Raw genomic sequence first — 24,205 nt, 5'->3', positions numbered from 1 at the left:
AGGTATAATTAAAATCCAAAGATTTTTTGTTGTGATTCGATTATTACAAAACTGCATGCTCTTTGTCAATATACATAATGGCAATGAGATATATGACGTTATAAAGTAAATCTAACATTCAAAATTATTTTTAAAATTCGTACAAAAAAATGACCAGACAAATAGATGCGATCAAATAAAATTTTATTTATAAATCCTACCCACAACTAAAAACAATGTTTACATCGTTGAAACATAAATAGGTGAGGTTCACTATTAAACGAGGGCTATTTTTGGACACTGATGTTCGTATAGTGTGCCAATGGCCATTCAAACTAGAACATTACATTTTTATATCAAAGTTTGTTTTTAAAGAAATATTATTAGAAAAATTTTAGTGATAAATGTAACAAAATCAAAAAAAATGTGTTCGAATATAATTCCATGCCCTTTGTGTTCACAACCAGCATTTTCAAATTCGGATTCGTTACGTTTAGCGTTAGTGAGTGTTGCAACGCGTCATTTATCATGCCCTGTATGTTCTGAATTATTTTTGGGTTTAGATAAATTAACCATACACATGTTTGGACATTTACATGGATTAATACAAGAAAAACCATTGAAAATCTTTAATGAATTTTCCACAACGACCGCTGTACCAAATTATATAATATCCGCACCATCGAATACTACTGCCACAGTACCGAAGAATTTTTTAATATGTGATAATAATTTTGATGAGAAAAAAATTACGAAAAAAATGTTTAAAAAAATTGAAATCCCAAAATTATTTGCATGTGATGTTTGTGGTTTTAAATTTAATGATCGTAAAATTGTTGATATGCATAAAAATTTAGTTCATTCGAATATCGAAATTAATCAAAATGGTGATACAATATTGCCATGTCATTTGTGTACAAAAAAATTTCGTATGAAAGGCAGTTTAATGATACATTTACGTGTTGCACATTTTGGTTTTACAAATTTACGAAATCATCATGAGAATAATAATGATTTGGTGACGTCACCGTTGATGATTCTTACTGACGCAGATAATAAAGATACATCAATAACAGCAACAAGCAACATGACGTCATCATTAAATTGTAATATATGTAATAAAACGTTTTTTAAGCAGCAACAATTAAATGTACATTTAAGAACACATGATAATAAACAATGGGAGTGTGATGTTTGTTCGAAAATGTTTACAACAAAGTATTTTTTAAAAAAACATAAACGTTTACATACAGGTAAATGGCAGTGTTCGCTCGTTTTTTTGTTTTATTTTAATTTAGTACGAGCACCAAGGCAATTTTTGATTTAGGGTTGAAATTATTTGTACCTTATTTTCAACTTTGATGATGAATTTTGTTATAACTTCATGAATGTAGGCAAAAATAAGAATAAAAATTTTCGATATCTGTCTTGGTGTTCGAAATATCGAAAGCTGAATAATAGGGTATTATAGTTAGTCAAAAACAAATTATGAAATTTGAAAAAAGTTAAAATTTATGTAAAAATATACTTAAATATTCTGATTACGAGTCATAAAAGCACATTTTTCTTTTAAAATATTCAAATTAAAAATCGTAATTTTTAAACTGTTTGTCATGTGACCTAAAACGCGAGCAAGCCCTGCTTTGATGTCATATCGGTATGAGCCATAGACCTTCAGTTAGTTCAGTGTAGACAGCTAGGTATAATATATCCATAGATAATAAGTACTTATATTTATTATAATCATATGTCTATGAATATATCTGTCAAACTTATTTGTGTTATTTCGTATAATGATACCGATATTACGTCACCAAATTGGATGCCCGCGTTTTTGACAGTTTAAAAAAGGTTTAAAATTTTATTTAAGTTTTTGGCAAGAAAGCGTGAGTATTTTTCCGAAATACCCACGGTTGACCCTCCTTTCGTTCGCTCGGACCTGTACTAAAGATTTGAATGGGATAAAGTTATTAATATATGTATGTGCGTTTTTGTAAAAATGAAAACAGAGTAAAATATAAAAAAACATTGCTTCAGGCTGTAAATTTTATTGTGTTTGTATTTGTTTCAGGAGAAATGCCGTATAATTGTAACCAATGTAACAAATCCTTTACATTTCAACAATCTTATCATAAACATATGCTATACCATAGTTCAGATAAACCACATGTTTGTGGGCAATGTGGTAGAGCTTTTAAAGAACTATCTACATTACATAATCATGAACGAATACATTCTGGAGAGCGTCCTTTTTCATGTGAGATTTGTGGTATGTAAAATGTGTGTCATTTATTACACTAGTTCAATGCTTTCAGGAGTGGGAAAAGTGATATTTCCGCTAAATTGTATTATATTTTTAGGGAAATGTTTTCGACAACGGGTTTCATGTTTAGTACATAGACGAATTCATACTGGAGCAATGCCATACCATTGTACTGCGTGCGGAAAAAAATTTCGTTATAAGGTAAACTTTAACTACTATTTGGTTTTTAAATTAAGAAAGAAAAAAATTTCATTGTAGTACACTACCCCAGAACACGAGAACTCTAACATGCAAAACATAATAGATTTTGTCTGCTTGGAACTAGGAGATCGATTGTATGAATTCAATCTTCTGGATAGTTTTAAGAATCAATCGATCGATTTCATCTTTTTTTAATCATGATTAAAGAGAGAATTTTATGCCCTTTCAAATGAGGTATCACAAAGTAGGAAGTGCCATTTGAAATTTCAAAGTTGGAGTGGGTGGGGGAGAAGGAATGAAACTCAAAATTTTCTAGGTACACATTTTGAACTTTCCGTCGATACCTAAATCGACATGTTTTCACTCAAAACAATAATCATATCAGATCAAGAGTAATTAAGGGTGGATCCTTCCATCTTCTTCCTTCCATCCTCTGTGTAGTCTTTCTTGAGAAACAATCGATCGATTTCATTTTTTATCATGGTGAATAGAGAATTTTATGCCCATTCGAATGATGTATAACAAGTAGGAAGTGCCATTTGAAATTTCAAAGTTGGGGTGGCTGAAGGTGAAGGGTAAACTTAAAATTCTCTAAGTACCATTTTTTAATTTCCTCTTCGATATCTTAATCGACGTGTTTTCACTAAAAACAATAATCATGTTGGCATTTTGTAAAAAATGGGAAATTTTAAGATTATGTTTAATAATTTAAACAAAACCTGATCATTGAATTTGGCAGTTAAATTTTTGTCAACCGAGTTTTAAAAATGTTTTTATAATTTTTCTTTATTGTTAGGGGCTGTATTTAGATTACGTAACAAATTTAGGGGGAGAGGGGTCAAATTATAATGTTACTATTTGTTATTGTACGGGAGAGGGGGGTCTTTCAACGATTGTACATAATTATCGAAATAAATAAATAAAACTTGGATGATTTAAAGAAAAATTTTAATTAAACTTCTCGCTCTTGATTTGATTGTAGCTAGCTTTTACTATTTTGAAAGTAGCGCTTTGCGGCCGTTTTTGGTATTAAGAGATTACTTAAAACACACAAATCTTTTTAAACCATAATAATTTAAAATTCAAAGAAGAAAAAAATTACGTACAAAACAGGGGGATGGGGGGTTTCAATAATTTGTTATGTAGGGGGGTAGGGGTTGAAAAGTCGTTCTAATTGCGCTATATAATTTAAGTACAGCCCCTTAATACGTATTAAATTTGTTGATTAAAAATTACAGGTCAGTCAACGAACACATAAATGTCCTTCACAGCCACCTGGAACAGTTGTGCGAAGTGAAAATGATCCGTTATCTACACAAATTATTGAAAATCCTTCACCATCGAACCATCCTGCCTCAACATTATCCGAATCAATAAATTATGATAATCTAGCCATGCGAACATCACCATCAATTCCAACAAATTTAAAAACCGAAAATTCTATAAACGAAACAACAGAACATTCAGATATATTTCTAGATGATAATAAACATGTTGAAACAACAGATGATGAGAATACGAATAATGATACACAAAATCATTTGGAAGTGATAAAAAATACTGATTTTTTTTCATTAGTTATGTCACCAATGAATGTGCTATCACCATCGGAAAAGTTGCAACAGTTATGTTTGTCAAATACACCAACACAAGATATAGTTGGAGAGAAACAGCACATGGATTCTGATGATCATACAAATTTATTTTTATGTTGTAATAATAATGAACTTATTGAGAATAAGAATGTCCCATCGAATGATGAGCTACACAATGATTCGTTACAAACAATTAATGAGGAATCATTAAAACAATTATTATATGGTCCATAAATTATTATTTTGTGTAGGTACATGGAAATTCGAAAAAAAAGAAAGTCTTATGAAGAAAATTCTTCCAAAAAACTTATTTTACTGAGTTTTGCATAATATATTAAATTAACTCATAAATGTATTTATTTATTAATTTGTAAAGAATATTAATTTAAATCACAGTTGATTGTTTTATTTTTGTAAATAAAAAAATATTAATTTCTATGTAATCTACGATAAGAAAAAACATAAAATAAGTTCTTATTAAATATTTAAAAATCCTTTTTCCCTTTTTTACAATTAGTATAAACAGTATATTAATTCGTTTGAATCATTTCGCATGCTACATCCATGAGTATGAGAGAGAACATATACAGTCTAAGAAAGGTACTATTATATGTTTGCTTGTAAAGATTATATAACTGCCAGATTATGAAAGAAAAAATTACAAAAACTCGACTGTGTTAAATAAAATCTGAAAAAAAGTTAACAGTCGGGGTTCATTATTGTTAAGATTTGAGCTGGTCTAGATTTTAATGAGCTCCGAAGTTTTTGTTTTAATGAGCTCCATAAAAACCAGAGAATATATTTACTGATATAGTCTCTGATTAAAACGAAAATAAAAACAAGTGAAAACAAACAATTGGCTGAGTTAATTGTTTAAATACCATGTATAGACAGTGTTGATGAAGCAATCGTTTGTTTTTGTACATCATGTAAGTAGAGAAAGATAGCCACACATACATACATATCACACACACACATGTAATTGATATTCCCATATAATAGGTACATACATATTATATAATTTGCACCCTCACGGGATATATATTATTGTGATGTTTTCGAACAAATGTTTCGAGCAAAAGTTGTAAATTTTTTTATAAGTAACATTTCTTAAATTTAAACTTGTGTTGTATCTCTAACGGTTTACAAGATAGATGGGTCCTACGAACTCAAGACACAATTGACCCATGTTGCTCATTTACGAACTAGACCTCACTTTTTACGTCCTGAGCACGCTGTAAAAATTTCAACTTGATAACTTTTTTGTTTTTGAGTGATCGTGTTGTCAGACGGACAGACAGACATACAACCTAAAATGGACTAATTAAGTGATTATAAAATCATAAGAACACCTATACGTTGTGTGCGTAGTCATGGTAGGGACAATTAAATTGATGCCAGCGAAAAATTTTGGCGATAAAGTAGACTGTTATGACTAATTTGCAATTCTTTACATGTTTATGGTATAAAATGTCAAATAAAAATTATTGAAAAACACTAATTATAAACTTAATGCATTAAAAATTGTGAAAATAAGAAATCAAATTGCACAAATATTATTTTTCAAATGTAAATTATCGTAATTATTTATTTAAATTTGTTAGATAATAATATTAAATTTTCAATGTAAGTCATAAATGCAATCCATACAATTATATATGCATCCATACAGTTCTATAATTAAAGTAGTGTATCGTTACCATGGAAACGCCTCCAATAATACTCACGCACGGTTCGAATACCAAAATTTTGTTCGTAGCATCAATATTTTTAAGCGTTACAATTTTGGGGCTAAACTTAGTCTACCTTGATATATTTCATTTCACAGTTGACTGTCTTAATATTATCAAAATTGAGTTATATGGATGTCTGCGCATCAATAATTTATTTACTTATTATTAGGGAAAAAGTAATTGTTATTTCAATCAATATTCTTAAATTTAATGAATATCTGGAACAATTGAACTAGAGTAAATCAGACAAGGAGATACCTTTTTTGAAGAATATAAGTTACATATAAATATCATACTCAAAATCCTTTATTTCCTTTAAATTTCCCACATTATACGCCAATGAATTTATATTAATCATAATTTTTATATGAATTTTTTGCGACTGTTATAACTGTGTAATTTCGAATTCGGGATTGTTTAGCATATTGAACAACTTTATAATAAAGTATGTTTTGCTAAATTGACTTATTTTGAGCTGAACTTTACCTGGTAGTGCGTTGTAAAAACCTTACTTACAAAATTTCTTATCCATGATGCCTTAAATAAATGCTTCCAAATTTAAAGCTCTAATCTAATAGAGGTAAATAAATGAAACCACCCCGATTAAAATAATTATTTCTTTATTTAACAATAAAAATATACAAAAATTCAATTCAATATCTTACAACCAAAGGTAGATACTATTTTAATTTTTAATCACTTTTTGACAAAGTTGTATTCATTGGCCTAATCATTTTGATTTAAATAAATCTCCCTAAACTTCTAATTATTGACGAATAACATAGTATTCAGAATGTCTATGGTGATTTATTTAATCATTTTATAATCAAAATGGTCATCGAATAAAAGTATAATAAGGCTCAAGTTGAAAATTAATTATATTAAACATTAGAATGTTTTGGTCTTTGGTACAGGTATTCGATACAAACTATTATTACGATTTCCCGTAGCTCTTGTACCCTGATATGTTTGTTCATCACTTTTATAAGCCATAAAACCGTACTTATTGTAATATGGAATATGATCCAATAAATTTTTACCATATTCCAACATTTTAGATTCATCAGTCATTGGACCACAATAAAATAATATAACACCTGTAGTAAAATCAGAGGCTCTTGGATTATTATACTTTGTGGAACATTTCATTGAACGTATTCCACATAATTTGCCTTCATCATATAACTTACAACTATCTTTCCATTTTTGATCAAAATCATCTGCATGACTAAAAAACATCATCCATTTACCATACAATTTTGAAGGTAAGAAAGTAAAAGATTTTAATATATTCGTATTTTTATGATGTAAAAAAGCATAATCCGATATTTCAGTTGGTTGTATGTTCTCGTCCATTTCAATTGTTTCTAGAGTATCAGAAAGTACAAAGTATCGATTTACTTTTGTTTTTTCATCAGAAAATTCATTTAAATTTTCCTTATTTTCCATTTCAGATGATTTTATAACATAGAATTAGTTGAATACGAATTGATTTTGTCAATTTTGACAAATGACTAATGATATAAATTTTTTTTTTATTGTACTAGCCATGAAGGTTTCTTTATATTATAACCTCCATGGTACTAGCACAAGCACAATCAAACAATGAATTAAAAATATAAAAAAAATACATGAATATTTCCTATTGTGGGCATAGATAAAATATATGATTGTGGGTTTATCAGTGCATATAGAGACTATATCAGTAAAATAGACCTTTATCGATATATTCTCTGGTGCAAATATTTTAAATTTGAATATATTTTTGATGTCAATCAATTAAGTAAAGACATGTCATATCTTCTACCTTTGCCAAAGAATGCTGTTTGATAAAAGTAAAATATATTAATTAGATTTTCTATAGTTTAATAGTTTTTTAACTACTGTTCGAAACAAAAGCAAATCGATAAAAAGGCCTATTGGTCCAATTACCAAAAAAAGATCTTCAAAAAGCAAGAAATTAAGTTATTTTTAGTAATAAGCAAATAAAATATTTCGATGTATATTATATGCTTTGTACAATAGTTTATACATTATGTACACAGAGTGTAAATAGAAAAGGATAGGCTTATTACTTTGTAATACCACAATTTACTTACTCTCTTTGCTATTTACTTCATAACAATAATGTAAATAATATGCCAATGACATATAGATTAGACAAGGACACAGTGGAACTCTCTGGCAGTCTTCTCTCTCATTCATGATATCGCAAGTTTTGGGCCTGTCGTTCTAACTCTCAGACTAGATAATATACTGAATATATTTTATCTATGGCTTACTCTCAATTTACTACACCGAGAGGAAAAGAACAAGTTCCAGTTTAACTGTCAAATATTCACTATAGATAAAGATCATGAATATATATTCTTTATAACTCATCTACGCGGGAAAAGTTTTAACCCTGTTTTTTTTTTCATTTAAATTCGAGTTTCGAGTTTAGAATTATGCACAGAATTTAAGAACTATGTACTTACAAAATACAGGAAAATATCAACCAAGCAATCCAGAAAATGTTGCTAAGTACGTGTCTCTTTATTTATTATATAAAAGTAGATTAATTTAACAAATATAAATTTTAATTATATTTTAGGGATGATAGTAATTCAGAAGTACGTTTACGTGAGGCTCAAGAAAAAGATGAAATTGATAATAAATATGGATTTCATCGTGTTCGGGATAACGTAGAACGTGTTGGTTTTCTTATAAATATGCACACGGTATTATTTCGCTTTCTCGTAAGATATTATAATTTCTATAAGTTGTAATTTTTATTTCAGAATGAATTGTTAGATGATGATAAACGATTAATATCGATTGTTGATTACTATTTCATCAAAGAAGATGGTTCACGTTTCAAAATATCTTTACCTTTTATGCCTTATTTTTATATTTTACCACGTAAAGAAAATATGCAAGAAATTATCCAGTTTTTATCAAAAAAATATGCCGGGTTGATAACAAGTATTGAAACAAATTTTAAAGAAGATTTAGATTTGGTATGATATTCTTTTTGCTTATTTATTTACATTCAACCACTCTGAATAATGTAAGAAGAAAAAGTTCTTTCGATATTAAAAATTATCATTTGAGTCTGATTTATTTTAATTAAAGGGTACCGATAAAATTACATACCAAACCCAGAAAATAACTGACAAAAGTTGGTTTGTGATTTAGCGATTGAAAAAGCCCCTAGTGAGGCGCGGAAAATCTAAAAAAAATGAGTTCTTAAAAATAAGTTTTTTTATAGATAGATAAGTTTTTTTATAGATAAAATAAGTTTTTTTATAGATAGTTTATAGAGTTTGAAATAAAGCTTTACAGAGCTTGAATTGAATTCTTTTTTGTTTTTGATTATAAAGATATAATTTCGTTTCAGCCGAATCATTTAATTGGCTTAAAACAACGTTATCTAAAATTATTATTTATGAATATGACCGATTTAATAAAAGTACGTCGTGATATTTTATCAGCTGTGAGAAAAAATCGAGAAGTAGCTAAAACAAATACCTTTTATACAGAAATGCTCACATCAGTTCTTACTGGGAATAATCAAGATATAAATAATGCAAAAACTGCTAATCAAATGGAAAATATTATTGATATAAGGTATAAATTTCAGTTTTCGTCAATTTTTCTAGATCCAAATTTTTCCAAACCTCAGTTTTATATACCGGATGTAAAGCAAAGATCACTGTACAAATATAATTTTTTTACGCCAATGTTTTTGTAATATATAAAAGGGGAAGACTCAAAAGACACAAAAGTCCAATTAGTTGTAAGATTGAATGAGTAGTTCCCGTAATACCGCCGGAAATCACTTCAAATTAAAGAACTTCATGTAGAATTTCTGGCGATATAGAAAATATCAGTCATTAAAGTTTCTTTATTTTGGATTAAAATTTTCCTATCTCCACCGGTTTTATGAAATTTCACCGAAATAAAAAGTTGTTGTTTATTTTTTAATTTTTTGATAAAGGGATTTTATTGTCTCCGAATTTCGACAAAACTCAGAACCTAAGGTTATTTTGAGAGAAAAAATACAAATATTCGGATTCATTTGAAGGATGATTGTATAGTTTCTGATGCATCGCCCAAAATCTCATACGTCGTGCAATTTCTCGGATCGTTTATAGATACTTTATTAATAAATATCAAATTAACCATCTTCCTTTATCAGTTATGTACCATCGATGACTTTTAAATGATTCTGAAGGTCAATATAATACTGTATTATTAAATTAGAATTATAGTTCATTTTTCATTTTTCCAATGCGATTTCCAATGCAATTTCTGCAGTGGCGCAGCTATCATAGGGCTAAGTGGTGCAGAACACCAGGGCCTGGAAGCTCAGAGCACATGCTTATCAAAGACGTTTGGCACATATGTTGAGAGTCATAAATTAGAAGTTCTGTTATTGTTAATGTTCATTTAACATCATCAAAAAAATTATTGTGAGCAGCCTCGAGGTTTAATAGCTTCGGGAGCTGACTGTTTCTTTTCAATGCTTAGGCGGTCTTTTAAGGAGTTACGAGGCCTGGTGTTCTGCATCACTTAGCTCTAACAGCTATCTCTCGAAGCTCAGAAACCGTTTAAGTATGGAAAAGAAAGAATCAGTCAGGTCTTGATGATGTTAAATGAACATTAACAATAACAGAACTCCTAATTTAAGATTCTCAACACATGCGCCAAGCGTCTTTGATAAGCATGTGCTTAGGCGGCCTCTGAGCTTCGAGGCCCAGAGCATGTACTATATTTTACCATTATTTCTGATGAAAAAAATGCCTGAAACAGGTTGCAGCAGAACGGTATATCTATAATAACTCTAAACTTTATCGAAAGGTAAATAACGTTTTCTAAACTCAAGCTTGAATTGAAAAATGACTTATTATAGAACTGATGTTGATATTAATTGGGATAGAAAACAAGGCGGCATCAAACTTGGATTTGAGTGAAGTTATAGACGAATTTGACTGGGATTTTTGTAAAAATATTTTTTTTTTCGTCTTTTGATCTCATCTGTATAATAAATATTTTATATTGTCATGTGCTTTGTTGTTTGGAACGTTGAACAGAGTAGTGGCCCGCTTATTCTCTATGCACCGGGGCCCTTATCCACCTAGCTACGTCACTGGGTAATAGTAAGACTTTCAATGGATTTTTCCAGAAAATTTGTGTACTTAGATCCTTTTTTACATCCGGTATAGATGAGAAACGTATTTTTAAAATGTGTATAATTTTAAATTCCACTTTCCAATTTTTCACTTAACTGATAAAATCATACCCGTTTTTAATTATTATTTAGAGAATACGACGTTCCATATCACGTTCGAGTATCAATTGATAAGCAAATCTTTTGTGGTTTATGGTACAAAGTAAGAGTACGTAGTTCTTTATCGGAACCACCCCAAATAACACGATGTGACGATTTAATTGAACGTCCTGATCCAATCGTGTTGGCGTACGATATTGAAACAACAAAATTACCATTAAAATTTCCCGATGCAGCTACCGATCAAATAATGATGATATCATATATGATTGATGGACAAGGTTATTTGATAACAAATCGTGAAATAATATCCTGTGATGTAGATGATTTTGAGTATACACCAAAACCGGAATATGAAGGACAATTTACCGTCTTCAATGAACCGAATGAAAAAAGTTTGATATTAAAATTTTTTGAACATATTATGGATATACGACCACATATATTTGTCACATATAACGGTGACTTTTTCGATTGGCCTTTTGTTGAGGCACGTGCTGCGTTCCATGAATTGGATATGAAAAAAGCTATTGGATTTTTCAAAAATCGTGATGGTGTTTATTCATGTCGTTCTGCTATGCATATGGATTGCTTTTGGTAAGAGAAACGAAAATTTTGAGCTATGATATGTTTCTATCAAGCAAATATTCGATCGAGACTCGAGACAATATTTTTATTCGAGTGATAAGATTTGTTGCTATTTTACAGACGATCCCACAGTATCTGTATGTAAAATAAATATAACTGAACATTTCTGAAATTGTAGATTCTGATAGCTCTTGATAAGTTGATCAGAAGTATTCCCTGACATAAAATTGTAAGAACACGGGCTTTTGAGATACGATAGGTCAAGGTTTTGAACTTTCGAAAGCGTTTCGAATATTCGTCTGCAATGGAATGCTCACAATGGAGTACACGAAAACGAAAATTTTCATTCGAATTTGTTTGAATGGAATTTTCTTATATAACTGAGCGATGAAAGTTTTCTCTCAGTGACTCTTGTTATTACCTCCCAAACCACGTTTTTAGGATTTTCCGTGGAGTTGCTCGCTCCTGTACTCGCTTGGTATAAACAAAGCATTTATAGAATAAATGGGACGCAGAAATTTAGTTTTGCCCTTTTTATGCAATGGCGTTGTTTAAGGATGTACGAACATCAAGGCTCGTATATCCTTAAGACGAAAAGTAAGACAAAATTTTTAACATCCTTGTAAGAGGAAAAGTAATAATAAGATTTTTCGATACCTGGAGAAATTTTTAAAATATCGAAAATTGAAAATTTTGTTTAATTATTAAGCTTTCGATGTCTCGAAAGCCAAGGCAGATATCGAAAAATATTATTCTTATTTTTTGTCTACATTCATGAAGTTAAATCTAATCTCTAAGTGGTATAATTTTCCTTTAAATGAGTTTAAAAAATCAAAATCAAAATCCATCTTCTAAATTGATTTCAAATTTTCTCAAAATATTAAAATTTATATTAAATTCTACGTTTACTATTCTAAAAACTATAACCAAAACTTTAAAACATGTTGAACTGAAAAAGATGATTTTTTTTAGTTGGGTCAAAAGAGATTCGTATTTACCAGCCGGATCGCATAATTTAAAAGCTGTAGCCAAAACAAAATTACGTTATGATCCAGTGGAACTAGATCCAGAGGATATGTGTACATTAGCAACAGAACAACCACAAGTTTTATCAAATTACTCAGTGTCTGACGCAGTTGCCACTTACTATTTGTATATGAAATATGTACATCCATTTATATTCGCCTTATGTACAATTATTCCAATGGAACCAGACGAGGTAAAACATGCAATTTTTAATTAAATATCTGGATCCTTCATTGTCCAGAGTTCAGGACCCTTTTTCACAAATGATTACTATCCTGATGGAAAAAGTGAAACAGTCTTAGAAACTCTGAATAACTCTGATTTTCTTAACGTTTTTGGACTATTTAATTTAGATTTAATAAGTGGATAACTCTGAATTAGACAGTCCAAAAATGTTATTCAGAGTTTCTAAGACTTATTCTTTCTTCAAATATTTTTTCCACCAGGGTAAGAGGCCGCGAAACTTTATATGTGGCTTTGTTATAGCGATTCTTTGAATAGTTGACATAATAATTAGTTATGTTTATTGGTTCCAGGTTTTACGAAAAGGTTCTGGAACTTTATGTGAAGCACTATTAATGGTTCAAGCATTTCATGCAAATATCATATTTCCAAATAAAGAAGAACATGAATTCAATAAGTTAACATCGGATGGACATGTATTACATCAAGAAACATATGTTGGAGGGCATGTTGAAGCACTAGAAGTTGGAGTGTTTCGTGCAGACATACCATGTAAATTCCGTTTAGATACTGAAATATTTGATAAATTGATAAATGAAGTTGAAGACACGATGCAATATGCTATTGAACATGAAGAAGGTGTCCCAATAGATATGGTGACCAATTTTCAAGAAATCTGTGATGAAATTAAAGAAACTTTAAAAGAAATTCAACAACATCCAAATCGTGTTGAAAATCCAAAAATTTATCATTTAGATGTCGGTGCTATGTATCCAAATATTATATTAACAAATCGTTTACAACCATCGGCAATTGTTAATGAAACCGTGTGTGCGTCATGCGATTTTAATCGACCAAATGCAACATGTCAACGAAAAATGGCATGGACATGGCGTGGTGAATTCAGTAAGTAAATACACAATCTGTTGTTGATGCACGGAACACTGATTGTACAAGTACAAATAATACTATGAATAAGCTGGAAAAAAGTGTCGAAAGTGTGAAAATTTTGAATGAAACTTTTTGTAACGTGTTTATAGGACCCCAAGGAACATTCAGCCAGCTGAAGCATTTCAAAAAAACTTGGGCTACATATGCCCCCGCTGGAACTCCATGCTCCCTTATGCCTAGGTTAAATTGGCTGAATGTTCCTTGGGGTCCTATAAACACGTTACAAAAAGTTTCATTAAAATCGGTGCAGTTTCCCCATTTTTCTAAACTAAACTAAATAAAAAATAAATATTTAATTTGTCCAGTGCCTGCATCTCGTGGAGAATACCAACGCATTCAACAACAATTAGAAATAGAAAAATTTCCACCACAATTTCCTGGTGGTCCTCAACGTCCATTTCATCAGTTGTCGAAAGAAGAACAAGCTAATTTTGAGAAAAAACGTTTAACCGACTATTGTAAAAAAGCGTACAAAAAAACAAAAGTAACTCGAATCGAAGAACGGGCATCGACAATATGTCAGAAAGAGAATTCATTTTATGTTGATACAGTACGTGATTTTCGTGATCGTCGCTATGAATATAAAGGTTTGTCGAAAAAAGCAAAACAAATAATGGCTGAAGCACTTAAAACGGGTAATGCTGAAGATATTAAATCGGCAAAAAATCGTGAAGTATTATATGATTCATTACAGTTAGCATATAAATGTATATTAAATTCGTTTTATGGATACGTTATGCGTCGTGGTGCCCGTTGGCATAGCATGGAAATGGCTGGTATTGTATGCCATACTGGTGCAAATGTAATTCGTAAAGCACGAGAAATTGTTGAAAGAGTTGGCCGACCATTAGAATTGGATACCGATGGTATTTGGTGTGTATTACCTGCATCATTTCCTGATACATTCAAATTTTTAAGTACGCATGAGAAAAAATCAAAAATTGTAGTTTCGTATCCAAATGCTGTGCTAAATCGTATGGTACAAACACATTTTACAAATGAGCAATATCATGAATTGAAGGACGCAGAGAAATTAACGTATGAACAAAGAAAAGAAAATACAATTTTCTTTGAAGTTGATGGTCCATATTTAGCTATGGTATTGCCAGCAGCTAAAGAAGAAGGAAAAAAATTAAAAAAACGATATGCTGTTTTTAATTTCGATGGCTCATTGGCTGAATTAAAAGGGTAATTATTAACATATTTCAAGATTTATTTGACGATTAGATTAATAGCTCTCCAAATACCACTTAACTACGACGTTCATTTACTATTCTGTTTTGGCTATGTGCGTTCGTTCATAAGGAAACAGTATGTAAATTTTAAATGAATAGAAAATTGTTAAATTTGGTGAATTTTTGAAAATTTAGATAATAATTATTAACTGGTAAAAGTTTCAAATATAGTTATCGAAATATGTTACCCGCGATAAAAAGAGATTTTGAGGGTTTTTATCGTCACTGTGAAAAATGTAACAAAACCCTTTAAAAAACACGGTTCCTGTGTGCTATCCCATAAGAACCGTGCATTTTTCCGGGATAAAAATTAGCGGATGTCATTTTCTGACCAATAAACTATCACTATATATGCAAAAAATCATGTCGATATTTTGCTCTATGAGAAATTAAAACAAATATATCCCACGGGAACTATACATTTTACTGGGATTAAAAAGCTTTTGTGCTATTCTAGACTATACTATCTATGTGCCAAATTTCATCCAAATCCGTTCGGTAGTATTTGCGTGAAAGAGTAACAAACATCCATGCATCCAAACTTTTACGATTATAATATAAAGCCTAAGAGAGTAAGTATGTATACATTAAGCAATGCGGATAAGAAAGAGGTGTTATAGTCATGTTTTCTTGCTATGAGTTGAATGTAGCTTCGATACGAGTTGAGATGTACACAGCACACGCAGCAGCAGTAGAACCATCGAACCGTTTAAAGGGAACCGAAGCTACAAAACTTGGAAGAAATATTTCTTTGCTTTTTATCATTTTTTAAATTTAAAAATTCACAAAATTAATTCGATCACGGTATATTTTTTCCTTTTTTTAAACATCAAAAATTACTTAAACTTTTTTTTTATCATAATTTTTTTTAACAAGTAAAACGTCGGAGTGAATGTCCTTAAAATCTCTCGAAAGTATAGGAGATCGAATTTTACCATAAATTATACAAAAACACTTAACCAATCAAATTAACGTGATTTTTTTTTATTTTCAAGTAAAAATTATTCCATATACTGAGTTGATTATTCAAATATTCTACTAAATCTTAAACTTCAATGTGACCTTAATTTTTATGTATTTTTCATTAATTTTTAGATTTGAAGTAAAACGTCGGGGTGAATTACAAATTATAAAAATTTTTCAATCATCAGTATTTGAATCATTTTTAAAAGGAAATACATTAGAAGAATGTTATTCATCAGTTGCAAAAGTTGCCGATTATTGGTTGGATGTATTATATACTAAAGGTGCAAATATGCCAGATTCAGAATTATTTGAATTAATTTCGGAGAATCGTTCAATGTCACGTAAATTAGAAGAATATGAAGGTCAAAAATCAACATCAATATCAACAGCGAAACGTTTAGCTGAATTTTTAGGTGATCAAATGGTTAAAGATAAAGGTTTAGCATGTCGTTTTATAATATCCAAAAAACCTGAAGGAGCGCCAGTAACTGAACGGTAAGAAATTTACTAAAATATTTGTACAAATTATATAATTATCATTTTCTTAAATTTAGAGCAATTCCATTAGCAATATTTCAAACGGATCCGAGTATTAAACGACATTATTTACGAAAATGGTTAAAAGATCCAACAATTATGGACGTAGATATTAGAGAAGTTTTAGATTGGAATTACTATATTGAAAGACTCGGAGGTACAATTCAAAAAATTATCACAATTCCAGCTGCAATGCAGGGTGTAAGTACGATTTATTTTTTAAGCTTAAAAATATTCTAATATAATACAAATATGGACCGGTTAATAGGTTTTTCTTTTTGAGACTTTCATCTTGATATGTATTTTCATGGTTTTTTCTTTAAATATTTCGGTATAAGAGGTACCGGGCTTACATTGCGAATAAAATTAAACCAAATGTTTGTACTGTAAATATCCTGGTCGGAATTTTTTTTATAAGCTATGGAAAATTTGTTACAGTTATCAAATCCTGTACCTAGAATACGACACCCTGAATGGCTACATAAGAAAATGCTCGAAAAAAATGATGTATTGAAACAACGGAGAATTAATGAATTATTTTCGGCGAAACCCCGCCAGAATCCTCCCGAAGTGAGTAATCGATTCTTTTCAATAAATTTGTAACACTGTATTAAACCAGTTCATTTGTAGGAGAATATTCAAGATATTGAAGATACAATGGATACCCCATCAATGGCAAATGAACGTCGTGCAATTGTAACAAAACGCAAACGCCAAAATTCTGAAAATGATGAAAACTGTGAACCGACGGTTGATTCAAATGAAAAAGTTGCAAGAACATGGCGTGAAGCTCTTGGACCACCACCACCCAAAGTAATTGACAATAATTTCACTGTAATTCTAAATTATGAAAAATATAAATTTTTAGGAAAACCTTCGAGAATGGATTATATATCAAAAGAAAAAGTGGTCATGGCAAGCTGAAAATCGTGCATCAGTTAATAATAAACCAGTTGCTAAACGTACAAAAGCTTCAACAGCAACAATTGGAGGTTTTCTGAAAAGTACACAACGTACTTTGTTAAATTCACCATGGCAAATTATACAAATTGTTGAAACGAATGAACCAGGAATATTTAAATTATGGGGCTTAGTTGGTAGTGAATTACATCAAATACGTTTAACTGTACCACGAATCTTTTATGTAAATCAGCGGAAACCGAAAGTTTGCGATGAAAATATGTATTTTAAAAAATGTAATAGAACTCTACCAAGGTCACGACCTGTGCATTATTTGTATCAATTTTCGGTACCAGAAGAACAATTTTTGGAACATAGCGAGTAAGTTTTATACATTTTTTGTCCACTTTTTATCTAAATGTCATTTATTCTAAATTAAAAAAAAATTCATTTCTTAATTTTAATTTCAGAAATCTGATGTCACAATTATCCACACCCGACGTTGAGGGCATTTATGAAACACAAATGAGTTTAGAATTTCGTGCAATTTTACAATTAGGTTGCGTTTGTACTGTGGACAAAAATCATGCAAAAAAATTAATACAATCTGGTTCAATGGATGTAAATGCATTTTCACTGGAAAATTTACAAATATGTCCATTAAAACAACAGCCATATTTAAAACGTGATCCAGACACAAATATGCATTGTTTAAAAAATATTTACTTGTATCATAATCGAGCACCGAATAGTGCAAAAGCAATGTTCGGATTGTTTTTATCACCGATAAAGAAAGCTCTCATTATTGTTGTGGATACCGTTCGTACAAATCAAATGCCAAATATGAACACGATGTATGCAGCTGAACGAATTGTTAAGTAAGTATTTATTTTATCCAAATATTAAATAGAGGTGCCATCTCTAAATAAACCCCTTAGAGATCACTTTCATCTCTATCTTCTATACGAACGTTAAGTTTGGCGGAGTTAAGTCATGGGTAATCGGACAAAATACCCGGAGTATTGGGTTGGTTAGATCGAGTTTGTGGAGGAGTTGATTGGATTATGAAGTTTTTAGCCCTTGAGTTCAAAAATTGGATACTATTCCAGAAATTTTTCTCGGTCAATTTTTTCCTAAATTCTAAATTGTGATATTAAGTTTTATAATTTCTTAATTTCATTCATAGATTAGAACGTGGAAAAGAAGAGCATATGATACCCCCGACAGGTGTTACATTCGAAATACGAATGGAAACTGATTTAAATCAAGTGTACAAAATTTTACAAAAGGCATTGCAAGCATATCGTGACGAAAAGAAAGGACCAACTTTGTTAGCTGTACAAACATCCTCAAATTTCACTGCTCTAACGTCCCAAATGCCAGAATTATTATCATTTCCATTAATACAAATTCATATTCAAGTAAGTATTAAATATTAAGAATATATTTTGCCAATTTTCTGTCTTATATGCCTATCCACCTCGATTTTTAATGGTAGAGCTGAATTATTTGATTCCTTCCTTCCCAGGAATTTCTTTTTAACTACTATTGACGCTACTAAATAGCTTCATTACTTCAACGTTACAAAAACTGTAAAATTTTCGCTGACCTGTATATAAACCGTCTCTTGAGAACTCATTGTAGCATCCCGAAGTAAACATCCCATCTTACTCCCGAACATTTTATAAATAGTAATTTTTTTGTTGCCAGAAATTGCATTCTAATTTTTTTTTAAATTTAGGATATTGAATCATTGTATAATACAATGGAATGGCAAAAAATCGGTGCCAGAGCAATGATTCGACATTACTTAAATATTGAATCAGTGTTGGAATTAAGTATTGAACAATGTCGATATTTTTTCGTTCCACTTGGAAATTTGCCACAGGATCCAACAATATTTGGAACAGATTTATATTATGCACGATTTTTACAAAAAAATAACTTTGTATTATGGTGTTCACCAACGGATAGACCTGATTTAGGTGGCCGTGAAGCTGATGATAATCGGTAAGTCAAAGATTTCTTCTTACAAGGTTATATTATGCTTATAAATGTGATTAAGAGCGCGCTTGGCTGGACAATTTATACTAAAATCGTAATAATTTATTTCATTTCAATTTGTAGATTATTAACCGAATTTGATGAAGGTTCGAGTGCTGTTGCAAATAATGCAGGATGTTATTCAACTGTATGCGTAGAATTGGATATCGATAGTTTGGCTGTGAATACGTTATTACAATCGCATCATGTTAATGATTTAGAAGGTACAAGTTCATGTGTTGCATTCGATAATATACCACAAGTATCACTTGAAGAAATCGTCGGTTCAAATGTACCACCAACATCGTTACCAGCATACGATGAAACGGCATTATGTGCTCCAGCATTTAAAATTTTACGTTCAATGGTGAATTCATGGTTACGTGATATTACATTGTATCGAAATGTATTTGCAGATTTTCAAATTGTTCACTTTTATAGGTTTGTATAATTTTTTTGAGCTATAGTTAACCCTCAAACAACAAGGTTTTTCCGTCATACAATTTTAACAACTTTGTGTTACTACAGCTAGGCCATTCGACTGTGCTCGGCTGAAACTTACTAGAGCACAGTTGAGAAGAAGGACTCTTGGTAGAACACTTTCGATTAAACTACCATCTTCATAAAATGGCGATCTCTGCTAATCCCACTATTAGGCTATGTATTGAGGACGTTGAAGCCACTATACACCTTCAGAAATTTGCAGGCCAACAGATTCAGAATGTTCGGGTTCGAAACGTTGGACCCTTCCTGACAGGAATCCCGACTGAAAAGCTATGTCGACAGAATCAAATAGCTTCATATGTTTAAAATAGCATCTCTTATTCGAAGATGTCTCGCTTTCGGATGACAGGTGCTAGGGATCCATTTGCGATACCTCTCTTATCCTTATATATTATTTCTCCAGCATGTTTTTTTCTGTCCATACCTTATCTTCCTTATTCCTTTATCAAATTTCATGATTCAACAACCCTCGTTCAAAGCTTATCATGTACCGCATAGGAAATAACAGGCTAGATAAATAATTTTAACGAAAAAATATAAGTGCATATCAGGCAAACATGATTCGAATGTAACAGTTTTTATAGATGTTCTCCTAATACTGAAGACATTAAGTAACAGAAATGCAAAGATATTTCAAATTAAACTATTTAAAAAAAATGTTTTTCTTATTTAAGAACTAACTAATTTTTGCCCTTTTTTCAATTTGTTGTTGTTTTGGCCGCGGTTTGTTTACGGTACACAAACCTTTCACATTTGCCTGACTCATGCTTGAAAATATTTTTGAATTCTTTCAGATGGCTACGTTCACCAAATGCCTTATTGTACGATCCAGCATTGCGTAAAACATTACATAATTTAATGAAAAAATTGTTTATACAATTAGTCGCAGAATTTAAACGTTTAGGTGCAATTATAATTTTTGCAAATTTTAACAAAATCATATTATGTACCAAAAAAAAATCCGTAACGGATGCTATAAGTTATGTGGAATATGTGGTACAAAATATTCGTAATACTGAATTATTTCATAGTATTGAAATATCATACAATCAATGCTGGGAGTACTTAATGTGGTTAGATTTGGCAAATCATGGTGGAGTACGAGGGAAGTTACCGACCGGTTTGAATGCTGCTGGTGAAGAGGAAAATAAAATTAGTTTATCGAATATGGATGAAAATAATGAACAGGCGCCACGAGATGATCAATCTGAACTAGGTGAAGATGACGATGATGATGACGGGGTAAAAATTTTCAAATTAAAAACTCAATCAAACTCTCTGGCATTTAAAACTTAGCCGAATTTATTGAATACTTGTTTTAACTTGACAACACAAATCAATTACTCGAAAAATATTTTATCGAGCAAAATGATTCAAATGAAAGCCATCTCAAGTTCGTTTGGCTACGACTTAATTAAATCATACTTAAAGTGATTCGGCTGTCACGTGACTAGGCACGCTGAACTAGGCAATTTGTATGACGTAAATGTAAGAAAATGCTCTAAAAATATCGAAAAAGCGTCAAAAACAAAATTTTTTTATGTCTTCTTCTTTGAAAGCGCCGTAAGGTAATGTGATTTTTTTTTGCATAAACAAAATATGTGGTAAATTTTCTTCATGATAAAAACTTTTTTGAAGCTCATTCGCCGATAATATTTGTACAATTAACATTATTGTGAGTTCTTCCATAAGGTACTATGTTAAAAATCAAAAGTTTAAAATGAAATAATTCAAAATTTCGCCCCACAAGAGGCCCCGAAACTGCGTTTATTGTGATCAAGGGACTTTGCATTTACCGCAAAAAAAATGAACATTCACCGTACTTGTTCAAACAGCCGAACCACTTTAATAGGAGTTAAATTAACCGTTCTTGTTCAAACAGCCGAACCACTTTAATAAGAGTTCAATTAATATAGTTTTTATGTACGATCAATTAATCTAGTTTTTATTTGTAGGCCGTAATCGTAATGAATTGGAATTTAGCTGAATATTTACCAGAAGAAGTTAAATGTCGTTCAAGTTTTAGTAATGTAATTGCTGCATATATAAATGCTGTATATGAATATATGTGGAGTGATCCTGATCGAGCTTTGACACAAACTCCAGTCAGACGTAGACCATCTACTAGTCAAAGTTCATACCGGCCTCAACTGGGTTTAGGTGCACATAAAAACGCTTCCGAATTTGCTAAAAATTTAATTACTGGAGAATTATCCCAAAAATTATTTCAGTAAGTATACTTAAAAAGTTTTGAAATTAATAGAAACAAGTGAAAACGAACAATTGACTGAATTAATTGTTGAAATACCATGTAAAGACAGGGTTGATTACGCAATCGTTTCTTTTTTTACGTCAAGTAAGTAAAGAAAGATAGTCACTCTTACACACAAAGTACTTATAGAATCTTTCTTTTCACTTCCTCAGTGGACATGTATACATATTTAATACAATAAAAGAAACACGTAAAAGAAACAAAAACAAATAACCAAATATACAAATAAATATATAATTCATATTTATATCATTAGTATAGATTTTTTTTTTCTCTTTTTATAGAATTGTGGAACAAATACACCGTCGATTACCTACATGCAAAGCAGCTTCTGAATTATCATTTGCTGCTCAATCGGGTGGTTTAATAAATCCGGCATTAGAATTTATTAAAGCAATTTGTAAAATTTTATCATTAGATCCAAGCATTGAAGTTGAAGTAATGGATTTACGAAAAAATATGTTAAAATTAATTAAAATTGGAGCGTTTAGTGACGACGCTGAATGGAAAGAACCTTGTATTTCGTTTACATTACCTGAAGTCATTTGTAAAGCATGCAATCACTGTCGTGATATTGATTTATGTAAAGACAGTTTTCGTACTATGGAGAACGATGAGTAAGTTGGCTAGAAAATAATCCAGACAAAAGTTGTTTATTTTTTCATAAGATTATTTTTAACTTTTGTACTTTTTTTTTTATCTCTAACGGTTTACAAGAAAGACCCAATTGACCTATGTTGTTCATTTATGAATACAAACTCACACTTTTTTACGCCCTGAGCAAGCTAAAAATTGGATGTCTCTTTTTTGAGCTATCGCCTAGCAGAGGTACGGACGGACGGGCAAACAGAAATGGACTAACAGTTGGACTAGGAGAGCAAAAAAACTTGATCTATAAAGAATTACATGAGTTAAACCCACCTACGAAAACAACACTCACCCCCCCCCCCACCCAAATTTCATTCTAAATTTGCATTTCTTTTTCTGTGAATAATACATGTTTGCAATAATTAAGCATAATAAATATTTTTCAGAGCGTCCTGGTTGTGTCCATTATGTAAGAATAGCTACGATAACGTAGAAATAGAAAGCATGCTAATCGATTGCTTAAATCGTAAAGCTATGGCGTATATCTTACAAGATTTACAATGTACCAGATGTAAACAGGTAAATAAAAGCAACAATTCCCCAATAAAGAACTCAATTTTAAAGTGTTTTTATTTTTCAGATAAAAATGGAAAATATACCAAAGCATTGTTCTTGTGCCGGTGATTATAAAACATTAATTAGCTGGAATGATTTAGTTTTATATTTGAAAACATTTCATATAATTGCGAATTATTTTCAAATGCCATTGTTGTTAGAATTAGTGGAGCATAATTTAAAAATGCAACATTCCAAGTAATATTTAATTCGCTTATTTTTTTAATATTGTAAATTATTATTTTTTTAAAAATACATTTTATTTTAAAAAATGAAAATGGCAATGAGTTGACAATTTATACAATAATGAAATACACAATTAATACACGTGCATATCCTTTGAAAATCCAGTATTCTCTATATTATTTTATTTTCAATTTACATATTCGAACTTCAAATATATCCTTTGAAAATCCAATATTCTCTTTAATATTTTACTTCCAATTTACATATTTGAACTTCAAATAGAGAAAATTTAATGTAAATAAAATTTATGACAAAACTAGGAATTTACAGAGGGAATTTGAACAGATGGATAATGTAATAAAATGCTTTGAAACAAAAGTTTCTCATGTATTTTTATGAGAAAAACCATGAAGTTGTGAATAAAAAAGAGCAAGGGATGTGAAGTCTATATCGCGGTAGTCTTTGTTTTAAACATTTAATAGCCCAGCGAAAAGTGATAGTCGTCAAATAATTTTCGTTATTAAATTGTTTATAAATTTTCCATCAAAAGGGGGAAGGAAAATATTTT

The 24,205-nt window shown here is 30.5% G+C and overlaps 2 protein-coding genes across 2 annotated transcripts; both read left to right on the top strand.

Annotated features, from left to right (window-relative positions):
* Nucleotides 1-372: 372 nt before the first annotated feature.
* On the top strand, nucleotides 373-6,529 carry LOC123292938 (zinc finger protein 626). The gene is made up of 6 exons (XM_044873652.1): nucleotides 373-701; nucleotides 783-1,232; nucleotides 2,051-2,248; nucleotides 2,340-2,443; nucleotides 3,682-4,262; nucleotides 6,484-6,529. The coding sequence occupies exons 1-6, from the start codon at nucleotides 404-406 to the stop codon at nucleotides 6,527-6,529; spliced, it is 1,677 nt and encodes a 558-aa protein (XP_044729587.1). The 5' UTR covers nucleotides 373-403.
* Nucleotides 6,530-8,154: 1,625 nt separating this feature from the next.
* LOC123292937 (DNA polymerase epsilon catalytic subunit 1) lies at nucleotides 8,155-23,644 on the top strand (the record flags this gene model as incomplete). Its single annotated transcript, XM_044873651.1, has 22 exons — nucleotides 8,155-8,294; nucleotides 8,365-8,491; nucleotides 8,552-8,770; nucleotides 9,151-9,380; nucleotides 11,077-11,640; nucleotides 12,604-12,850; nucleotides 13,194-13,746; nucleotides 14,097-14,979; nucleotides 16,122-16,487; nucleotides 16,547-16,730; nucleotides 16,968-17,099; nucleotides 17,160-17,342; nucleotides 17,398-17,810; nucleotides 17,900-18,307; nucleotides 18,616-18,850; nucleotides 19,171-19,439; nucleotides 19,557-19,913; nucleotides 20,771-21,218; nucleotides 21,932-22,206; nucleotides 22,533-22,865; nucleotides 23,283-23,415; nucleotides 23,477-23,644. Coding segments are annotated over exons 1-22 (6,783 nt in total), but the record flags the coding sequence as incomplete, so codon positions are not given.
* Nucleotides 23,645-24,205: the final 561 nt, after the last annotated feature.

The sequence above is a fragment of the Chrysoperla carnea genome, chromosome 2 (assembly GCF_905475395.1).
Source record: "Chrysoperla carnea chromosome 2, inChrCarn1.1, whole genome shotgun sequence".
Lineage (NCBI taxonomy): Eukaryota > Metazoa > Arthropoda > Insecta > Neuroptera > Chrysopidae > Chrysoperla > Chrysoperla carnea.
Note: the sequence above shows the minus strand (reverse complement) of the source record. Positions and strands in the feature narration are given on the sequence as shown.